Source organism: Colletotrichum chrysophilum (assembly GCF_026319265.1).
Source record: "Colletotrichum chrysophilum strain AFK26 chromosome Unknown scaffold_197, whole genome shotgun sequence".
Taxonomy (NCBI): domain Eukaryota; kingdom Fungi; phylum Ascomycota; class Sordariomycetes; order Glomerellales; family Glomerellaceae; genus Colletotrichum; species Colletotrichum chrysophilum.
In genome coordinates, this window is record NW_026517484.1 from 43,501 (window position 1) to 60,871 (window position 17,371).

Below are 17,371 nucleotides of genomic sequence, written 5' to 3' on the forward strand. Positions count from 1 at the left end.
CTACCGACGTGGGCCTCAGCACACGAGGGAGCAACGCTCGACTATCTGCCCATCCCAAGGTTTGTGATATTCGATGCAAACATGACATCGATCAAACTTCTGGGGACGACGCGCAAAGTCTCATGCACCTTTTGGATAGGCATTTGAAGACCTTCCCATCTGCCACATCATTTAGCCGTGCCAAGTGGTAAGATTTGTCGTCGAGTTTATGAGCCCACCGATCAAGACGAAAGCTCTTCGTTCTGCGTCCACGTGGCGTTCCTCTCGACCCGAACATAAGATTAGGCGAGCGGGGAGAGTCTTGCCAGTCGAGGGTCAAGAAACGCTACCATACGAAGCCATTTTCCAGTCCTCGCTGCCTGTTCCCGACAAAGACATATGTGATGGCACCCGGCAAGTCTGGCATAGCATTGCAACAACGCAGCACAGGTTGCTGCGCTGGTCGACTGAGGAAACACACGGACTCTTGCTACTCCCTCCGAGACGCCTTGCTCTCAGATATTCGCCAAGATGTGCTTCGGGAAGTTGCATGCAGAGTTGGGGGAGACATATGTTGGACGCCCTTTGGGGCGACTGTTCGGCCATGAGGCGTTTCATGTGATGAGAGGATGCGGGATCAACTTCTACTAATCCTTGTTATTTCTCAAATCTTCCTTTGAGGGGATGCATTGCTCGCGAAAATCCGAGGAATCCATCATCCTTGACCTTCACCTTCGTCTGCTGACAATCTTGTTTACGCAATAGGGCGCCGAGGGCTTCTTGAGAACGAACTTCAAGTGAAGCTGCATCGGGTGCTGCATCGATGGTGACGGCTTCACTGCCAGTGAGCTGATCAAGTGGTCATGCCCATGGATGGAAGCAATGAGGACGAAAATGCCCATAACGGAGGCGTTCAGCGAAGCGTCTGAGGAGTGTGATATTAGCCAGTTCAATGAAGGCAGACTTGAAACTGTGTTTGCCTGCCAGACGTGCGATTCTGGCATCATCATGACGTTGATGAGCGAAGTGCCGAAATGGTCAATATCAGAATGGAGTATGTGAAGAAGTCTTGACATGCCGTCATTATCTGGATCCTAATTCTCTTGGCTCCAAGACCTGGAACGCTCCTCGACAGCTGCGGCGGCGTTGTCATGAAGTTTGGAAGCACTGGAATGACGCAGGACACAAACAAAGTGCAATATAATACACAAACGAGGGCCGTCATCAATATCCAGAATCGTTGATAATATCGCCTCCCAAGATGAATTTGCTGCTCACATCCGTCAACCCCGCAGCGCAGCTTCGGCCATCCTCCGACCGACGTCAATTTAAACACCAAGACCGTCGTTCCTCGGACCAAGATGAAATGTCTCAGCGAATCGAAAGCGCAATCGACCAGACGATCACCTCCTTTTTTTTTTTTTTTTTCTCCCCCAGACTTTTTCTTCGATTTTCGTAGGTCGTGCTCTGCCGCTAGCTCGAAAATTAACCGGCACGAAGCTGTTCCAAGGAAAGGCGCCCAGCCACTGCGGGACGACCGTTGGGACTATGGACCTCGCTTAAGGCTTAGCGGTCTTGGAGTCGATCACAGTAGGCAAGCTCGACGGCAAAGGCCCGTACTTTTCTCTCTCCCTTCTTGTGGACTTGGCACATCCAGACCGGGCGAAAGCCGTTCAGTTCAGGCTTTGGTTCGAGTTCTTTCTGTTTGGCCTGGCTGCTTGCTTCTTATATCCGTCGGCCATGTGCACTGTCGCACCTTCAACGGCGTCACACCAATCCCAAATCTCCGAGGCGGTGATAGTCAGCAAGCGCTGACGTCCAGCGTGGCTTGTAGCTGATGGGCTTGCTGTGGTCTCTCTTTCAATAGAGTGGCCTACGAATGTGGCCTCTCGGTGTCTATTATTGAAGGATTCACTAGCCGCTGAAGAAAAGCTACTTAGACGCGGCGTTTGTCAGCGTCTAAAACTGGTGGTGGCGTGGTGAGCATTGAGTAGGGCTGCGATTTGCTGGGAAGAAGCCCTTTTAACTCGACTTGAAGATATGCTTTCCGAGGATTCGGGACGAAGGATGGTTGTCTCACAGTTTGCGTGGTTTTTGCCGTTTGTGTCCTTCTGAAAGCACGTTGTGGGCGCTTGGCTAGTCGCCTCGTGACGGGGAGAGGATCTTCCGCGGGTGACCGTTGTGCCGGTGAGCGTTGGCAATGCGTCTTGGCGTAACTTGCCTCGTGTGCGTCGAGGGACGACAACGAGCTTGTTTGCTTACGGTTCGGGAGTTCATGTGAGATCATATACCAAGACCCGAAGGTAGGGCTGAGCACACACGGGATTTTTTTAGGGAAAGGCTATGAGGATAAACTTGGAGCGAGGCTCTTCGAGTGGCTGTTCTCTATCAAATATGGGCAAATTCTGTACGTGAGAGTGCCTGAAGGGGGAAAAAATATTCCATCCGTTGTACTCCGCGCCTCGCTCGCCGCGGCAAACGGCCTTTTACCGACCCGTTCAACGACGTGTCAGCCGTCTAATTCCTTCTACGTAGACCGGAGCATCTTTTTTGTCATCCGCCTTTTCTCTCCCCTCCTTTCTCATTCATCCAGCCAAAGAAGAAAGGCGACTTTATTACAAGCCCCTCCTTCTCCTCCTGCGCCTCCCGCCTTTCGTCTTGGCATCTTTCATTCTTGCTTCTCGAGGGGATGGAAAGTGGACTTGGTGATCTTCATCTGGCAGACTGACGCCCCCTCCCTCCCCCATGGGACTCCTTCGTGGACCCCCAGTCCGGTACCCTGGCCGTGGGGGAGACTGGAGTATCCGTACCTTACCGACACTTTTTCGCGGAAACGGGGCTCGCCAAGATTCTGGACGCCGCTTGAATGGGGAGGAAGCCAAGTTGTTTTGTCACACCCAGCCTCGTGAGATGACGGCTCATTGGAGGTCGAGTCGAACAATGCCTGCTTGTTCTTTGTGCGTACCCGCCAGTCAAGCGGCGCACACCCTCCTCTAAGATCTGACGAGATCGTGTGCCCAGAGATCTTGAGGAGGATAAAGAGTCCCCAGCTTCCCGCCCTCAGTCTCGAGGTTTATCTTATTCTGTAGCTCTCTACTCCTTTGCAGTCTACTCAACTCACACCAGCCAAAATGAGACCCTCCAACCTCCTCCCCTTCGCAACCCTCACGATGGCAATCTGCCACCACCGCACTTCCCTCTACGCCCGCTCCGCCGCAGAGGGCGAGGTCGAGGTCGCAACCTTCGGCTACAACGACCTCGTAGGCCCGCTCAACTGGCACGGCCGCAACAACGCCAGCTCAAAGTGCGCCACGGGCACGCACCAGTCGCCCATCAACCTCAACGACACCTCGGCGACGCTCGTCCCCGGCGCGAGCCTGGGCTTCGACGTGCCGGCGCACCCGGACGGTGCCGTGTTCGAGAATCTCGGCAGCACGCTCGAGGTGGTCGCGCAGAACGGCACGCTGACGCGGGACGGGCGGGTGTACGCGCTCAAGCAGTTCCACTTCCACACGCCGAGCGAGCACCGTGTGGACAGCGAGTACTTCCCCATGGAGGTGCACTTTGTCTTTGAGGCGGACGAGGAGGCGAACAAGAGTAAGTTTTTTGTGCCATCTTTTCTTCTCTCGTATTTGTATCAACTTGGCAGTTCATAAATCTCTAACAATCTTGCTCCCCCCCACAGACTCCACCGGTCCCGCCGCCTCCGTCGTGGGATTCCTCATCGAAGTCGACAACGCCGCGCCGTCGCCGTTCCTGGCCAACGTGTTCGCGCACCTCGACGAGGTCGCGGAGCCCGGGTCGCACGCGGAGACGCAGGGGCTCGACTTCTGCGAGCTCAAGGACCTGCTCGCGCGGTCCGACGTGTACCAGTACAGCGGCAGCCTGACGACGCCGCCGTGCACCGAGGGCATCGCGTGGAACGTGGTCGCGGAGCCGCTGACGGTGGACGACGTCACGTTCCGCGCGGCGAAGCGGGTGATGAAGTTCAACTCGCGGTACACGCAGAACGTGCCCGGGCAGAAGAACCTGCTGGATCACTCTAGAGTCATGTTGAACGCCATGTCGCCTTAGGTGGTTTGTTGGGGGAAGGGAGTTTGCGGAGTAAGTGCGTGGGGAAAGAGGTTGAGATGAGGTGAGGATGCCCACTTGGTGGTCGGGGTTACGCCGATGTGGATCTCATGGAGAGAGTTTTTCTGCTTTTTCACTGGCGTTTTCTGTGATGGGGGCATACACGGGCACAAGTACAAAGGGCTGGCTTTTTAGACTGGTACTTATTGCATCGAGGAGGGCGACATGGCAGGTACATACATGCATGACATGCGGTCATATCCATATGAAGAGATGAGAGGCGCGAGAGAGCCATGGTATCGACATCATAAGCGTACGAGTTGCAGGGGTTAGATTTCTCGGCGACAGGGTCACGAATTGGCATTGAGATAAGACATTTGTTTGTTTTAATGTAGTTTTTATTGTTCAGACCACAATATGTTAAACATTTGCTAAACAAGTGCTTTGTAGACTGTTTGACTACCTGGTATCATTGACAAAACAGAGACAAGAACAAGGAACTTGGTATCAAAAATGAGAAGACAGGATAAAAAAAAAAGCAGAGCTGTCTCAGACAAGAGCTGAGGATGAAGGCTACGGAAACCATGGGGCTTTATCCGCCTCCGAGTTGTCTTCGTGAAGACAAACCGAAATCCGGCTAATGCGTTTGGTCCGCGGGCGGTGTCGTTGAGAAGAGATCGCCATCTGCTTGCCAATTGGAGCAGCTGAGAAAGAACAGGACGGATTCTGACCGGAGCGATGTCACGTCGTCCATGGGGTCAATTTATTTCGTCTGCCTTTCTCCGCAATGCGGCGGCGAGCAAGCAGCAGCAGCAGGCTGGAAGTTGACGAGGGACGTGGCCAGAACGACCTCTGATTGGCTGGAGCGTCTTCTGTTTCAACGGTCCCGTTGCTTGGCACAATTCAAGCTCATCCTCCTTACTCGTGGCTTCACCGCTGCCAAGGCGCCAGCAATCAGTTCCCCCGTAAAATTACGAAAGGTGAGATGGGATGAGGGGTGGAGTGGAGATGTTGTTTCCCCTTGCGCGCCCCCAAATGTCTTGTCTTGTCTTGCGTGACGTGACAGAAAGGAAGTTCTTGATGAGAAGGGGAGAGGAGGAGGAGGAGGAGGAGGAGGCTGGAATGCGCTTCTCGTCCCGGGACGGTTCCACGTCTTGGCGCCGAGGGGACTTGCGCGTTTGTTTACGCCGCATCCGGTGTTCTGCAGATCAATGTTCCGCATCAAACAAAAGGGACACTGGCAGGAAACATCGGAGGGCGGTTTTTGCGGGTTCCCGCTTGGCGCCGCCTTCTGGAGCCGTTCGAGCCGTTGTGGAGCCCTGCGGTCACGCCGTCTTCTTGGCGGGTCTGCTGCCGGTCGCATTCGGCGACGGCGAACGGTTGGATCAACCGTCTGTGGGTGATGACTTTTGCTCGCTAAGGTGCTTTCTGACTTCTTGTCTTTTCTTGCAGAAGAACACCGGCTCACAAACAAATTAGTCGCGCTTGAAGATGGAGCGCGCCATGTCGGTGAATGAGCGACCGCCAAAGAGAAACTGGGAGCTGTGACGCCCGCAGTGGGTGTAGACGTTGACCGTCTGGGAGTGGGAGGACTTTCTCTTCGCCGGGCGCGGAGAGTCCTGGGAGACTGCCCTTCTGGTGGTGAAGGAGTCAGTGGAGATGGAGCTTGCGTCGGAGCCGGCGCGGCTGCTCTTGGGCCGCTGCATCTCGAAGTTGGGGGCGGAGAGGTTAGAAGACATTGTGGTTGGTGTTTGACTTTGAAAGTGTTTGATGTGTGTTGAAGCCGATTGGTTTGTGGCTTTCGATGTTGCTTGATGTGTAGGTGTGAAGTCGAGGCAAGATTACACGATGAGTTGGAAAGACTCGTCTAGACCTCGGGGTGTCCCTCTCTTAAATGCTTGAGAGGATGTCTGTTCTGGATGCGGCTGCACGGCTGCTTATTCTTGGCTCGCGCTCTCGGCCGCTTGGTCGGCATGGATTGACGTCGCCATGGAGCTCGGTGGTCTAAAATGCTGTGCCCCGAGTGGCCGTTTACCGACTTGGCCGGGTTGCCGGTCGTTGGTGGACCCACTGAGGCCGGTCTGCTGAACATGCTTTCCCCATCGATGCGACCGAGTGCGAACCGCAGGTGGGGATGGCCTCGTAAGGCAACAGCTAACGCAGGCTGTCCAACGCTCTCCCTGTGCGTGGTTGTTCCGCATTCGTCCTCCCTGTTAGCTGCAAAATACGCGAGGATCTGCAGGACGACATTACTGGGCTGATTGTTGGGTGATGGCCTCAAAGTTGGTGCTAGGCAATTAGCTTGCACATGCCCAGGAGAGAACAAGGGACAGGTATGCGACGGTTGGTTTGAGGCCCGTCGATGACGACCGCATGAGGAAACTCAAGCTGCTGCTCGTAAAGAGTTCCGAGCCTCATTTGGCTGGTCGCGAAAGCACGAGGCCCGAGGGACGCGAGAAACCGATATTATGCAAGGCTCTGCATGGTATGAATCCCGTGACTCCTTGTCGAGTTTCCGTATTTGCGTATCTGCGAATAGGAACGGTTCGTCGGCACAGCAGCGTCGTCAGCAGCATTGGTTTAGTCGCATCCGGCCCGCATGTTCGGACGACGCCGATGGTTTAGCGTCGTTTGCTTCTGGGCGCCTCTGCACGTGATGTTTTGATAGATTGCTGCCTGCTTACTCGGGCGCACCGAGCCACGTTCAGGCCGCAAGGCATGGATCCACTTCTTCCATGCAGATGCCTTAACCAGGGGGCATCAATACACCAGCCACGTTCCCCGGCCACGTTCCTGAGCTTGGCGGCCCGGAACCTAAAAACCGCAGGTTACCCCAGACTCGGACTCTGTAGGGCTGATAAAGGGTCGAATTGGCGAAGCTTGGTGTTGAGCCGCCATGATGAGGATGCGATGATGAAGTTTGGAAGTTTTCTGGCGGACTGCAGCTGAAAATTTGACGTCGGGGTTGAGATTACTTGGATAGACATGCCCTCAAAAACTCCTGGAGCATTGGGCCTCTTCGAGAGCTGGAAACCGCACCGCAGTCAGAGACGGCGCAAACTGAGGCCCGACAACGAGGAACAATCTGAAATGACATCATTGCTGTTCATCGTTCGATGTTTCGCAGATATCTGCGCCGCAGTCCACATGCCCACGAAGTCGGTGTGAGGTCTCGGCGGCCCGACTTGCATCCCCTTCGGCAGTTCAGATGCACTTGACCAGAGTCGCACTTCGTCTCAGTAATACCAGTCTCTTGCTGTCCTCGAGTGGTACCGTGGTCGCGACAACGCGACATTTTGTGGTGGACACTCGACGCCCACTTACCCCGGGCCCGACTTTTTTAACCTCGCGCGCCGATGAGCACCGTCAATCCTTGCACGGTGATTGACATGCTTCAGACTTGCGGTAGGTCGAGACGAAAATCGGTTGACAGGACACTGACGATGCTTGAGCAGACGCAAAACACATGCCGACCAAGTTGCTTCGGGTCGAGAGAATTCGGTATCAGAGATGCGCGATTGTTGAATCTGAGGCCCCCAAGATTTCCCGTTGAACTGCGGAAAGATGGGTCCAGCCAATGGCTGCTGCTTGAAATGGCAACCTCAGAGGTGGAAAGGAGCGCCGCTCGGACCACTTGTGGCTGGTGTCTGCACGTGAGACCCACTCTACTGACTCCCCGTCCTTCTCGCCCAAGAGTGTGAACGCCTGGCGCGCAAGACGTGGAACGCGCGATGGTGATTTTTCTGCGAATCTGAACCTATCACCAGCCTGTGGTCAAGCCCATCTCCACGCAGCCCGGGATCGCCAACGACGCACGTCGCAGACATCAAGGCCACCTTGACTTTTCGCGTTTGCATCGTCGCAACCCCAATGGCGCACTGCTGCACCACCACCTGACGTCCGCTTCCATTGTTCTTGCTTTCTCCCTAAGCGCTAAGACAGAGGTGAGCCTTCCTTGCATCCACCAACCTCCCAATAGCCCCAATACAGATCAACTTTGATATCTTCGCCATCTCAGACACTTTTTTGATGATACTCAAGTGCATGTGGATGCTGACACCACGTAAACAGACCTCTTCGCGACAACAGGCAGCAGCTGCTCATCGCCAACCAGCGTGCACAACAATCAGAACGCGAAAGCACAACCGATCCGCACCTGCCATTAATAATCCACCCACGCCACGATGCCGTCCAAACGTAAGCGCGACATCGAGGACTTCGATCCTAACAAGTCGGATTCCGATGATGAGAACTTCGAGCCCGGTACCGACCAGCCACCCGCACGAAGCAAGAAGCGATCGCGCGGCTCAAAGTCCAAGAGCTCTGGCGGTGGAGGCGGCGGCAGCCGAAGACGCACGAACAAATATCGTGGATCTGACATCGACGACGATGATGAGGATGTCTCTGATAGTATGGCAGAGGGCTCATTCGTCTCGGAAGAAGAGGAGGAGGAAGAAGATCTTCCCGTCAACGCTGCCGGTCGCCGTTCCAGGAAGGCCGCAACAAAGCACAACAGCTACAAGGAGAGTGAAAGCGAGTCTGAGTCTGAAGAAGCTGAAGCGTCCGAAGACGAGCTTTCCGAGGACCACGCCAAGCCCAAGAAGAAGAAGGAATCCTTGATGATCAAGCTGAAGGTGCCCAAGAATCCGGCTTCTGCTGCACCTGTCACTAGGAGATCTACCCGCGCCCGGACAGCCGAGGTCGAGGAAGAGCATGTCGAGTTGACCAACTCGGGCAGGCATATGCAGCGTGCTTCTAAGAGTCGAAGCCCGGAAACCTTTGCTCGCACTCGTAACTCCCGCTCAGTTAAGGGACTGAAGAAGGCACCAGACACGATTGAGGAAGCAACTCAGGAGAGCAGCTTCCGTCGCGACGATGACGCCGATGCCGATGAGTTGGCCGGCGATGCGGAGCCAGTGGCTGCAGACACCGAGGAGATTGTCGATAGCAAGGATGCGGTAATGGAAGATGCCATCAAAGAATCGACCGAGGTGGATCCCGATGCTGCAGCTGATGATGACGATGAAGAGGACGAGGGTCCAATCACACGGCGGACCCGAGCCAAGAGGGGAAGTGCATCTGGACCTTCAGCTGCGGAACCTGAGGAAGACCCCAAGGAACCCACTGATGGCGACGCCCCAACACGGCGTCTCACTCGCCGTGGACTTCGAAAGTCGAAATCCCTTCAGGAGCCCAGTAGCGATTTCGAGCCCGGCGAAGAGTCGGCGGAAGACGCGCACATGTCCGACGACTCGCCCACCAAGAAGAATTCCGCCGATGCTGAAGATGGCGACTTTGACAGCCCGGCCCCGCGCGGTAGAGCTGCTAAGCCCAAGGGCAGATCCACCCGAAGCTCGCGCCGTGGGGCCGAGTCCGGGGATGAAGTCGAGCTAGACCATGACGAGCTTGCCGAGGAGCTCCACGAACTTCGACAAGACTCGCGCTCTCGGCGCACAAGGCGACCTTCACCCGCAATCATCTACCAAGAAACTGCGTCGAAGCGTCGCAGAGCCGCAGCAAAGCCAATGAACTACTTCATGCCTCCTCTTTCCGCCGTTAACATAGAGGAAGACGATGGTGAGGACCCCGCCCCGACCCCTGCACGGCGCCGTAACGGACGTGGAGGCGCCAGTCAAGCATGGGACCGCGCTCTCAACACGACTTTTGGTCCCTTCGGAGGCGGAGGCGGTGCAGGCTCCATTCTCGCTGGACCTTGGGGCACCGGCGCTGCTGGAGGTGTTGACTCCGACAGCAGTGACGATGAAATGGGTGGACGTTCTGGCGCCGCCGGAAATGTTGGCATGACTCCCACGTCGGCTGCTGCTCCAGGTGGCCTGCTCCCTGGTCTCGCGCAGCCTGTGGGTGGTGAAGGTGCTGGTGTCGGCGCAACACCCAACGTCGGCAAGGTCAAAAACACAAAGGCCCTCGCTGATGCCGATCCTCTTGGTGTCGACCTTAACGTGGACTTCAACCAAGTTGGTGGTCTCCAAGGTCACATCGACCAGCTGAAGGAAATGGTTCAGTTACCTCTCCTGTACCCCGAGCTCTTCCAAAAGTTCCACGTCACACCCCCGCGAGGCGTCCTCTTCCACGGTCCTCCCGGTACCGGTAAAACTCTCCTCGCCCGTGCCCTCGCCAACTCTGTTGGTATTGGTGGCCGCAAGATCACCTTCTACATGCGCAAGGGAGCCGATGCCCTGAGCAAGTGGGTTGGTGAAGCCGAGAAGCAGCTGCGGCTGTTGTTTGAGGAAGCCAGACGAACGCAACCAAGTATCATCTTCTTCGACGAAATCGATGGTCTAGCTCCAGTACGTTCTAGTAAACAGGAGCAGATTCACGCGTCGATCGTGTCAACGCTTTTGGCGTTGATGGATGGTATGGACGGCCGTGGACAGGTCATCGTCATCGGAGCAACCAACCGTCCAGACAACATCGATCCTGCGCTGAGAAGACCTGGTCGATTCGATCGAGAGTTCTACTTCCCTCTTCCTGACGTAGAGGGCCGTCGATCAATTCTTGAGATTCACACCAAGGACTGGGGTCTTTCAGAACCTTTCAAGCAATCGCTTGCGGAGAACACCAAGGGTTATGGTGGTGCCGACCTCCGAGCACTTTGCACTGAGGCTGCTCTCAATGCCATCCAAAGAACGTACCCACAGATTTATTCCTCAAAAGACAAGCTCATCGTCAACCCCGAAAACATCAGCATTCATGCCACCGACTTCATGATCTCTATCAAGAAGATGGTGCCCTCTTCAGAAAGATCTGCTGGCACAGGCGCAGCTCCGCTGCCCAAGGGAATCGAGCCACTGTTGCGTGATCAATTCGACTCTATCAAGAAGGCTCTCGACGAGGTCCTTCCTCGCAAGAAAAAGCTCACAGCGCTTGAGGAGGCAATGTACGAGCAGTTTGACGACGAAGACCACGGGTTTGGACGCGAGGCCATGCATCAAGAGTTCGAGCGATCTCGTGTGTTCCGCCCACGCTTCCTGATCCATGGGTTTGCCGGCATGGGCCAGAGTTACCTGTCATCTGCGCTTCTTCACTACTTCGAGGGTGTCCAGGTGCAAAACTTCGGCCTTCCCAATTTGCTTGCTGATGGACGGGTAAGTTCTTCTTTTCACTTTTTGTGGTGTTTGTACTAAACTATCTGTAGCCCATGGAACAGGTCATCGTTGGCCTTTTTACGGAAGTCAAGAGACACAAGCCCAGTGTCATCTACATTCCTGGCATCGAGTCTTGGTATGCATCACTGCGGGACAGCTTGCCGTTCATGACCTTCAAGGCCATGCTAAAGTCGATTCCGCCAACGGATCCTATCTTGTTGCTGGCGACTTCGGAGTATGAGGCTGGCGAGAGCCTTTCTCAAGCCCTCGTCCGAGAGCTGTTTGCATTTTCTCGCAAGAACCGGCTTCAGATCGAGCGACCCAAGCATGTGAGTACTCGCGCTTCTCTTTTCATAACTAGGCACTGACTGACATGACCAAGCCCAACCGACGCGAATACTTCTCTACAATCGTGGAGCATGTCCGCAAGAGCCCGGCCGAGTTCCCTGACCCTGCCAACCGGAAGAAGAGGATCTTGGACCAGCTCCCAGTCGCTCCGCCGCCACCGCCCAAGGTGCCTTCAAAGGAAGAAGTCAAGGCCATGCAGAAGCGCGATCATCAGCTTCTCAACATTCTTAAAGTACAACTTCAACCAATCATGGACCAGATCAACAGAAAGTACAAAAAGTTCAGACAGCCCGTCATTCCACAGAGCCAACTCGACTACCTCTTCGCCGAGAACCAAATTAACTTCGTGCGCCCCGACCTGGCAGGTGTCGAGCCTCGGCCATTCGAGATCGTGAAGGACAAATACGGCGATGACGTGCTTCGCGAAACGGCCACGGGCAAGACGTTCTCCAACTTGGAAACCACGACCATCGAGGAGCGTCTTTCAAACGGGTACTATTGCCGTCCCAAGGACTTCCTCAAAGACATAAAATCTCTTGCGAGGGACTCCAAGAACATCGGCGACAAGGAGCGCACGTTGAAGGCGAACGAGCTTGTAAGCAATGTCGAGGTTGATGTCGCGACTATCGAAGGCAACACAGCCACCGTGGACTGGGAGTCTCTGTACCAGAGACAAGTCCAACGTGCCAGAGCTGCAGCCGAGAAGGAGAGAAAGAGGAAGGCTATGCAGTCCATCGTCGATCGCGTCCAAACTGATGCAGCCGGAGGTAATGACAGCGACTCTCAAGGACCTGTCACCTTGGGCGAGCGCATCCCTGGCTCTTCTCATGCCATGGCTCGCTTCCAGGTTATGAGCCCGGGACCTAGCGGCGGCCCTGCTGTTCCTCCCCAGAGCAATGGAACGTCCAACCCATCACGGCAAAGCGACGTTCACATGAGCGGAGTCGATGATGACACCACCCAGGACAGCTCATCTATGCAGCCTCCTCAGTGGCCGGCACAGGGCAACCAAGCAACGGGCGCGATAACCGGCACAACCGTGGTTTCTCAGAAGTCAATGATCACCACGGTGCCTCCTGGCATGTCTCCTTCAGATCTACTGAACGATGCGTCAACGACTAAGACGTCCGATCCGTCTCAAAGATCGTCGGGAGAGAAGTGGACACAAGGCACTAATGGTGTGCACGGCGAGCAGCAGAGCCAGGGCGATAATTCTCAGCTGCAAGACACGCAGATCCCAGCCGGCATGCAGGCTAGCCAGGCCACCTCGAGCGACGAAATTTGGCCACACTCCCAGGCCCAAGGCATCGCGCGCGGTGTCATACGTCCCTCAATGGGCGGGCCAGGTAGCCAGAACTCATCACCTAACAAGTCTAGAAGCTCGGGGGATTCCAAGTCGCATGCCCCGACTCTGGTTAACATCCTGAACGACTCGCCAGGCGAAGAGATTCGAAATTCCGGCTCGTCCTTGTCGCAGCAACAGCCTGTTATCCACGAGGAACAGGTTGAGAATTTCCTTGACGAGTTGACCGAGGGGACATCGGGCTGCACCATTGAGCAACTTGAGCAGATCAACCGCGAGTTGATGGACGAAATCTGGCGCACGAGGCATGAGTGGAACCGTATGAAGGTTCTTGGAGACCTCACCAAGGTGTTTAATGAGACGATAAGCGACATCGAAAACACCCAAGGGCTTTTCCAGCAGAGCCAGGAGGTGTAAAAGGAGAGAAGATAGTGTTGCAAAGGGTTTGTAAAAATAGTACATTTGTTGTTTGGTTTTTCAAAACATTCTTTCGGCATTGCGGAGAGAAGGATTTGGCGAGGGGGAAAGGGGACACGGAAAGGGTCTACTAGTTTGCGAGCGACAGGACGACCTCATTTTCTTTGATAAAGTACACTATACCGAGAAGCACCGCATCCTGCCTGCGTAGCGCGGCAGGCAATAGACAATAGTTGCATCAACATCACGTCAGGGCAGTGATTTGTCTCTTTCATATCTTTGCTTTTGCACTGCTGTACCTCTTCCCCTCATCATCCTGCTCCTTGACGGTCAAGTCCGGGAGCTCTGCAGGCATAATCCTACGCGGACTTGATCCAGGCACGAGGGCATATTTGGAGAAGTCCGTCACACCCGCGTGGTCTCTTAAGAAGTCCTCATCGAGCACAAGTTCGCCATTCACGACACTCGCCGGGGCTCGCACGATAGCAAGCACCGCATCTGAGAAGATGGTGGGTTTACGCAGGTCCTTGGTCTCGTCTGGATTTGACGCCTGAAACTTTTGCGTGGCTGCGGATTCGATTGCCTGGAAATTGCAGATAGGTGAATATCTTGTACACTGCCGAGGACTTGATTGCAATAAAGGAGAAAACATACCACAGCGGGCCAGATGCTGGTGATGGCCATCCTGTCCAACCCCTGCCTCGCGAAATCCATGGCTAGACCTTTGGTCAAGACGCTCATGCCGACCTTGCCCATCGCGTAGGCCGTCTTTCCGAGGAAGAAGCGGCTGTAGATGGGCGGGCTGACGACGACGATGCGGCCGGCTCCCTCGCGCTTGAGGTGCGGGAGGCAGGCATGCAGGGTGAGGTAGAGGCCCTCTGGGTTGACGCGCTGCATGAGCTGGAAGCGTTTGGGGGGCGTGTCTTCCACGGAGGCCCACCATATTGCGCCGGAGTTGTAAACTAGGACGTCGAGACGGGAGTATATCTTTGTGGCGATGGGTGAGTTTTGTGAGTGTGCGGTGAAGGAAAGGGATTGTACCTGGATTGTCTGGTCGACGAGTCGCGTGATGCTTTTTTGGTCACGAACGTCCACGGCAATGGGCGTTGCGTCGCCGACGGCCTCGTGGATTTCGCGGGCTACGGTGCTGATTGTCGAGGCTTGTGAGTTTGGGTCTGGTGGGAAGGGTGAGACTTTGGAAGCGTCGCTTGTTGACTTTGCGGCTACGACGACTGTAATCCTTGTTAGCGGTCGTAAGGTAGCTGGGCAAAATGCCGAGGGGTTGTACCGGCGTAGCCATTTTTTGCAAGATCAATGGCAATTTGACGTCCTATGCCTCTTGATGCGCCTACGACGAGAGCGACTTGCTTCGGTGAGGCCATCTTGACAGCTGAAGTCTGAGCTTGGCAGGGGTTGCTATGTATGAAAGATGATGGATTGTGTGAATGACACTATTAACCGTTTGAATTGACGGGGTTTTGAAGGTCTTTCAAGATCCACAAGATTTCTTCTCCTAGAATTAGAATTTGAACATTCTCGGCCTTGATTACTTCGATTTGTCGTGTCGCACGTTGTCGGTTGTCGGTGATGTGTATTAGTGATCATCCACCCCGGAGCTAGGAGCTTCCCCAGATTCCAGCTGTGCCGAGGATGTAACCCCACTCTGGCGACTTCACCTCATACCTACCACATCACCCGGTTATTTAACAACTTTCCCACTTTGAGCGATTGCGACATCGCGACTGTCGGGGTTATCCATCGCGTTCTCGAACCCATTCGTCCAGAAAGACCAAGCCTGTCGAAAAAATAGTTCGGTCCTGCGTCGCCAAGATGGGCGGCAAAGTAGATGTGTACATTGATATCGGTGAGTCTCGGTGTGCAGCAGATAAGCCTGTGAGACTGACTGGGCAACCAAGCATCTCTGTACAGCTACATCGCATTTTACTACATCATCAAGAGCCAGGGTGCTCTCGCCGCACATGGTGTCAGGCTAGAGTCCGTTCTCACCCCTCACCTGCTGAACTCAGTCTCACCTCTCATCGCCCGGCAGCCTCCATCCCGTACTTCTCGGCGGTATCAACGCGGCATCCGGTACGTCAGCCCCCTTCCATTCAGCCCTGCCTCCACTAAGACCGCCGCAGGAAACAAGCCGCCATGGACACTCCCCGCAAAGGCGAAGTACGGCACTCATGATGCCCGGCGCTCCTCCATCCGCATCGGCAAACCCGACATCACCACGCCCCCAGACTTCATGGACCGCAGCATGACGATCCTGCCCCTGCGCGCCCTGCACTTCATCAAAAAGACCTACCCAGACGCAGCTTACCAGACAGCCTGGCACTGGCTCCTACACTGCTTCTGGGAGCCGCCTAACATGAACCTCACCAAGCTCGACGTCCTGGTCAAAGCGCTGGCCGACGCGCCGCAGGAGTACCCGCCACCTGCGGGAGCCCAGGCCAAGCTGTTCAGCGAGGCCGACGTGAAGAAGATCATGGAGGGCACCGCGACGCAGGAGATCAAGGACGCGGTGAAGGCTAAGACGCAGGAGGCGGTTGAAAGGGGCGCGTTCGGCGCCCCGTGGTTCTGGGCCGTGAACGACGAGGGCAAGGAGGAGCCCTTCTTCGGCAGCGACAGGTTCCATTTCTTGTACGAGTTCCTGAGCGTCCCGTTTCAGGACATTGCGATTCTGCCGCCCGGCTCGCAGAGGAAGGACACGAAGCTGTGAAAGAGGGACAGCGAGAATGTAGTTATCTGTGTGAGCAAGGGGTATCTCTTCTTCCAATCTGCCGTAAACAAACGCCAAAGCCACCCAATATCCATATGAAAGTTTTCATACACGCCCCGAAATCCTCGCCCGCCGGGCTTCCTCCTCCCTCTTGGCCTCGCTGCGCGCCAAAAAGTCCTGCCTCCCGGCGTAGGACTCCTTGGACCTCCCCGCCAGCTCCAACTCGTCCTTGAGGCCCTCCTTGTCCACGTACCCGGCCCAGTCCATCTTGCTCTTCTCGACCGTGTTGAGCTTCTTCGCCTGCGCCTGCTTCTCGCGCGCCTTGATCCGCACCGTCATGCCCAGGTTCAAGTCGGACCGCTGCCCGACTATCTCAATGGTGGGCTCGAACGCCGAACGGAATGCCTTCTTCAGTACCCTCTTGGGCTCTTCCGGCTCAGCGGCGCCTTCATCAGCGGGTGCGTCCTTGCCCAGGGAGGCGAGGTAGAGCTTCGCCTCGGCCGAGTCGCGCGGCACGAGCTTCTCCTCTGTCTGCACTTTTCCGGCAAAATTGTACGTTCGCTTGATGCGGATCATATCTGAGGGCTCGGTTTCCGGTGCGTCGGTTTGCTTTTGCGCGTCTGTTGTGCCGCAAGGCTGCGCGGTGGCGTCCGCTTCTCCGGCGCCCTGTTCTTGGCTCGGTTGCGTCGTCGTCTGCCCCGCGAGCATCTGTGCCCAAATCGCGTCGACGTCGACCGTCACCGGCCCGGTAGCAGCAGCCATCTTTCGCTCTACTTTTCTGATGCACCGAGTCAGCATTTGAGGACCACTGTGTGACTGAAAACGACGCGACAACTCACTCTGCAGCGCGCATGCTCCGCGTCTTCACCAGCCCTCCCTCGCCGCCCTCGTCATCCCCGTCTGGCGCCCCATCGCCGCTTCTCGCCTTCTTGCGCTTCTTCTTCGCCTTCTTGATCAGCGCTTCGTCGCCCGAGTTCTCAAACCCCGCATCGTCTGCCTCATCGCCCGCGGCAGCGTCGCGTTTGCGCTTGCTGGTCTTCGCGGTTTCGGAGTCGGAGTCGGAAGAGTCCTCTGCCTCAGACTCGGCACCGCCATCGGCACCGGCTGCGTCTTCGGGTGCGAAGTCAGAGTCTTGGGAGGACTCGTATTCCTCGTCGTCGATCGTTGGGTCTGGCGGCATCTTGAGGTTCTGTGATTTCGGGGTTGTAGAAGCTAGGCTGGTAATGTTTGTCCGCCTGAAAGATTTGGTCGGTTGGTATCGGCATTTGATTGACCGAGCTTTCGGTGAGTGGGTCGGTCAATGACCAATCAACGATTCGTGGTTAATTCGACGACTTATGATGGGCTACCCCCAACCTGCACTTGGATGACTCGGCATTTCTGCCATTATCTCCCGAATTAGACTCGTCCTTCGCATTGAAG

At 55.6% G+C, this 17,371-nt stretch overlaps 6 protein-coding genes across 6 annotated transcripts; 3 read left to right on the top strand and 3 right to left on the bottom strand.

Annotated features, from left to right (window-relative positions):
* Positions 1-3,149: 3,149 nt before the first annotated feature.
* On the top strand, positions 3,150-4,053 carry COL26b_012942 (uncharacterized protein; the record flags this gene model as incomplete). Its single annotated transcript, XM_053185573.1, has 2 exons — positions 3,150-3,576; positions 3,665-4,053. The coding sequence occupies 2 exons, from the start codon at positions 3,150-3,152 to the stop codon at positions 4,051-4,053; spliced, it is 816 nt and encodes a 271-aa protein (XP_053030482.1).
* A 1,472-nt stretch (positions 4,054-5,525) lies between these two features.
* COL26b_012943 (uncharacterized protein) lies at positions 5,526-5,789 on the bottom strand (the record flags this gene model as incomplete). The annotated part of the gene is made up of 1 exon (XM_053185574.1): positions 5,526-5,789. One exon carries the CDS (start codon positions 5,787-5,789, stop codon positions 5,526-5,528), a length of 264 nt encoding a protein of 87 aa, XP_053030483.1.
* A 2,445-nt stretch (positions 5,790-8,234) lies between these two features.
* COL26b_012944 (uncharacterized protein) lies at positions 8,235-13,224 on the top strand (the record flags this gene model as incomplete). The annotated part of the gene is made up of 3 exons (XM_053185575.1): positions 8,235-11,156; positions 11,207-11,485; positions 11,539-13,224. The coding sequence occupies 3 exons, from the start codon at positions 8,235-8,237 to the stop codon at positions 13,222-13,224; spliced, it is 4,887 nt and encodes a 1,628-aa protein (XP_053030484.1).
* Positions 13,225-13,495: 271 nt separating this feature from the next.
* On the bottom strand, positions 13,496-14,606 carry COL26b_012945 (uncharacterized protein; the record flags this gene model as incomplete). The annotated part of the gene is made up of 3 exons (XM_053185576.1): positions 13,496-13,807; positions 13,879-14,363; positions 14,513-14,606. The coding sequence occupies 3 exons, from the start codon at positions 14,604-14,606 to the stop codon at positions 13,496-13,498; spliced, it is 891 nt and encodes a 296-aa protein (XP_053030485.1).
* Positions 14,607-15,054: 448 nt separating this feature from the next.
* Positions 15,055-15,949, top strand: COL26b_012946 (uncharacterized protein; the record flags this gene model as incomplete). The annotated part of the gene is made up of 2 exons (XM_053185577.1): positions 15,055-15,088; positions 15,141-15,949. 2 exons carry the CDS (start codon positions 15,055-15,057, stop codon positions 15,947-15,949), a joined length of 843 nt encoding a protein of 280 aa, XP_053030486.1.
* Positions 15,950-16,054: 105 nt separating this feature from the next.
* Positions 16,055-17,129, bottom strand: COL26b_012947 (uncharacterized protein; the record flags this gene model as incomplete). The annotated part of the gene is made up of 2 exons (XM_053185578.1): positions 16,055-16,727; positions 16,789-17,129. 2 exons carry the CDS (start codon positions 17,127-17,129, stop codon positions 16,055-16,057), a joined length of 1,014 nt encoding a protein of 337 aa, XP_053030487.1.
* Positions 17,130-17,371: the final 242 nt, after the last annotated feature.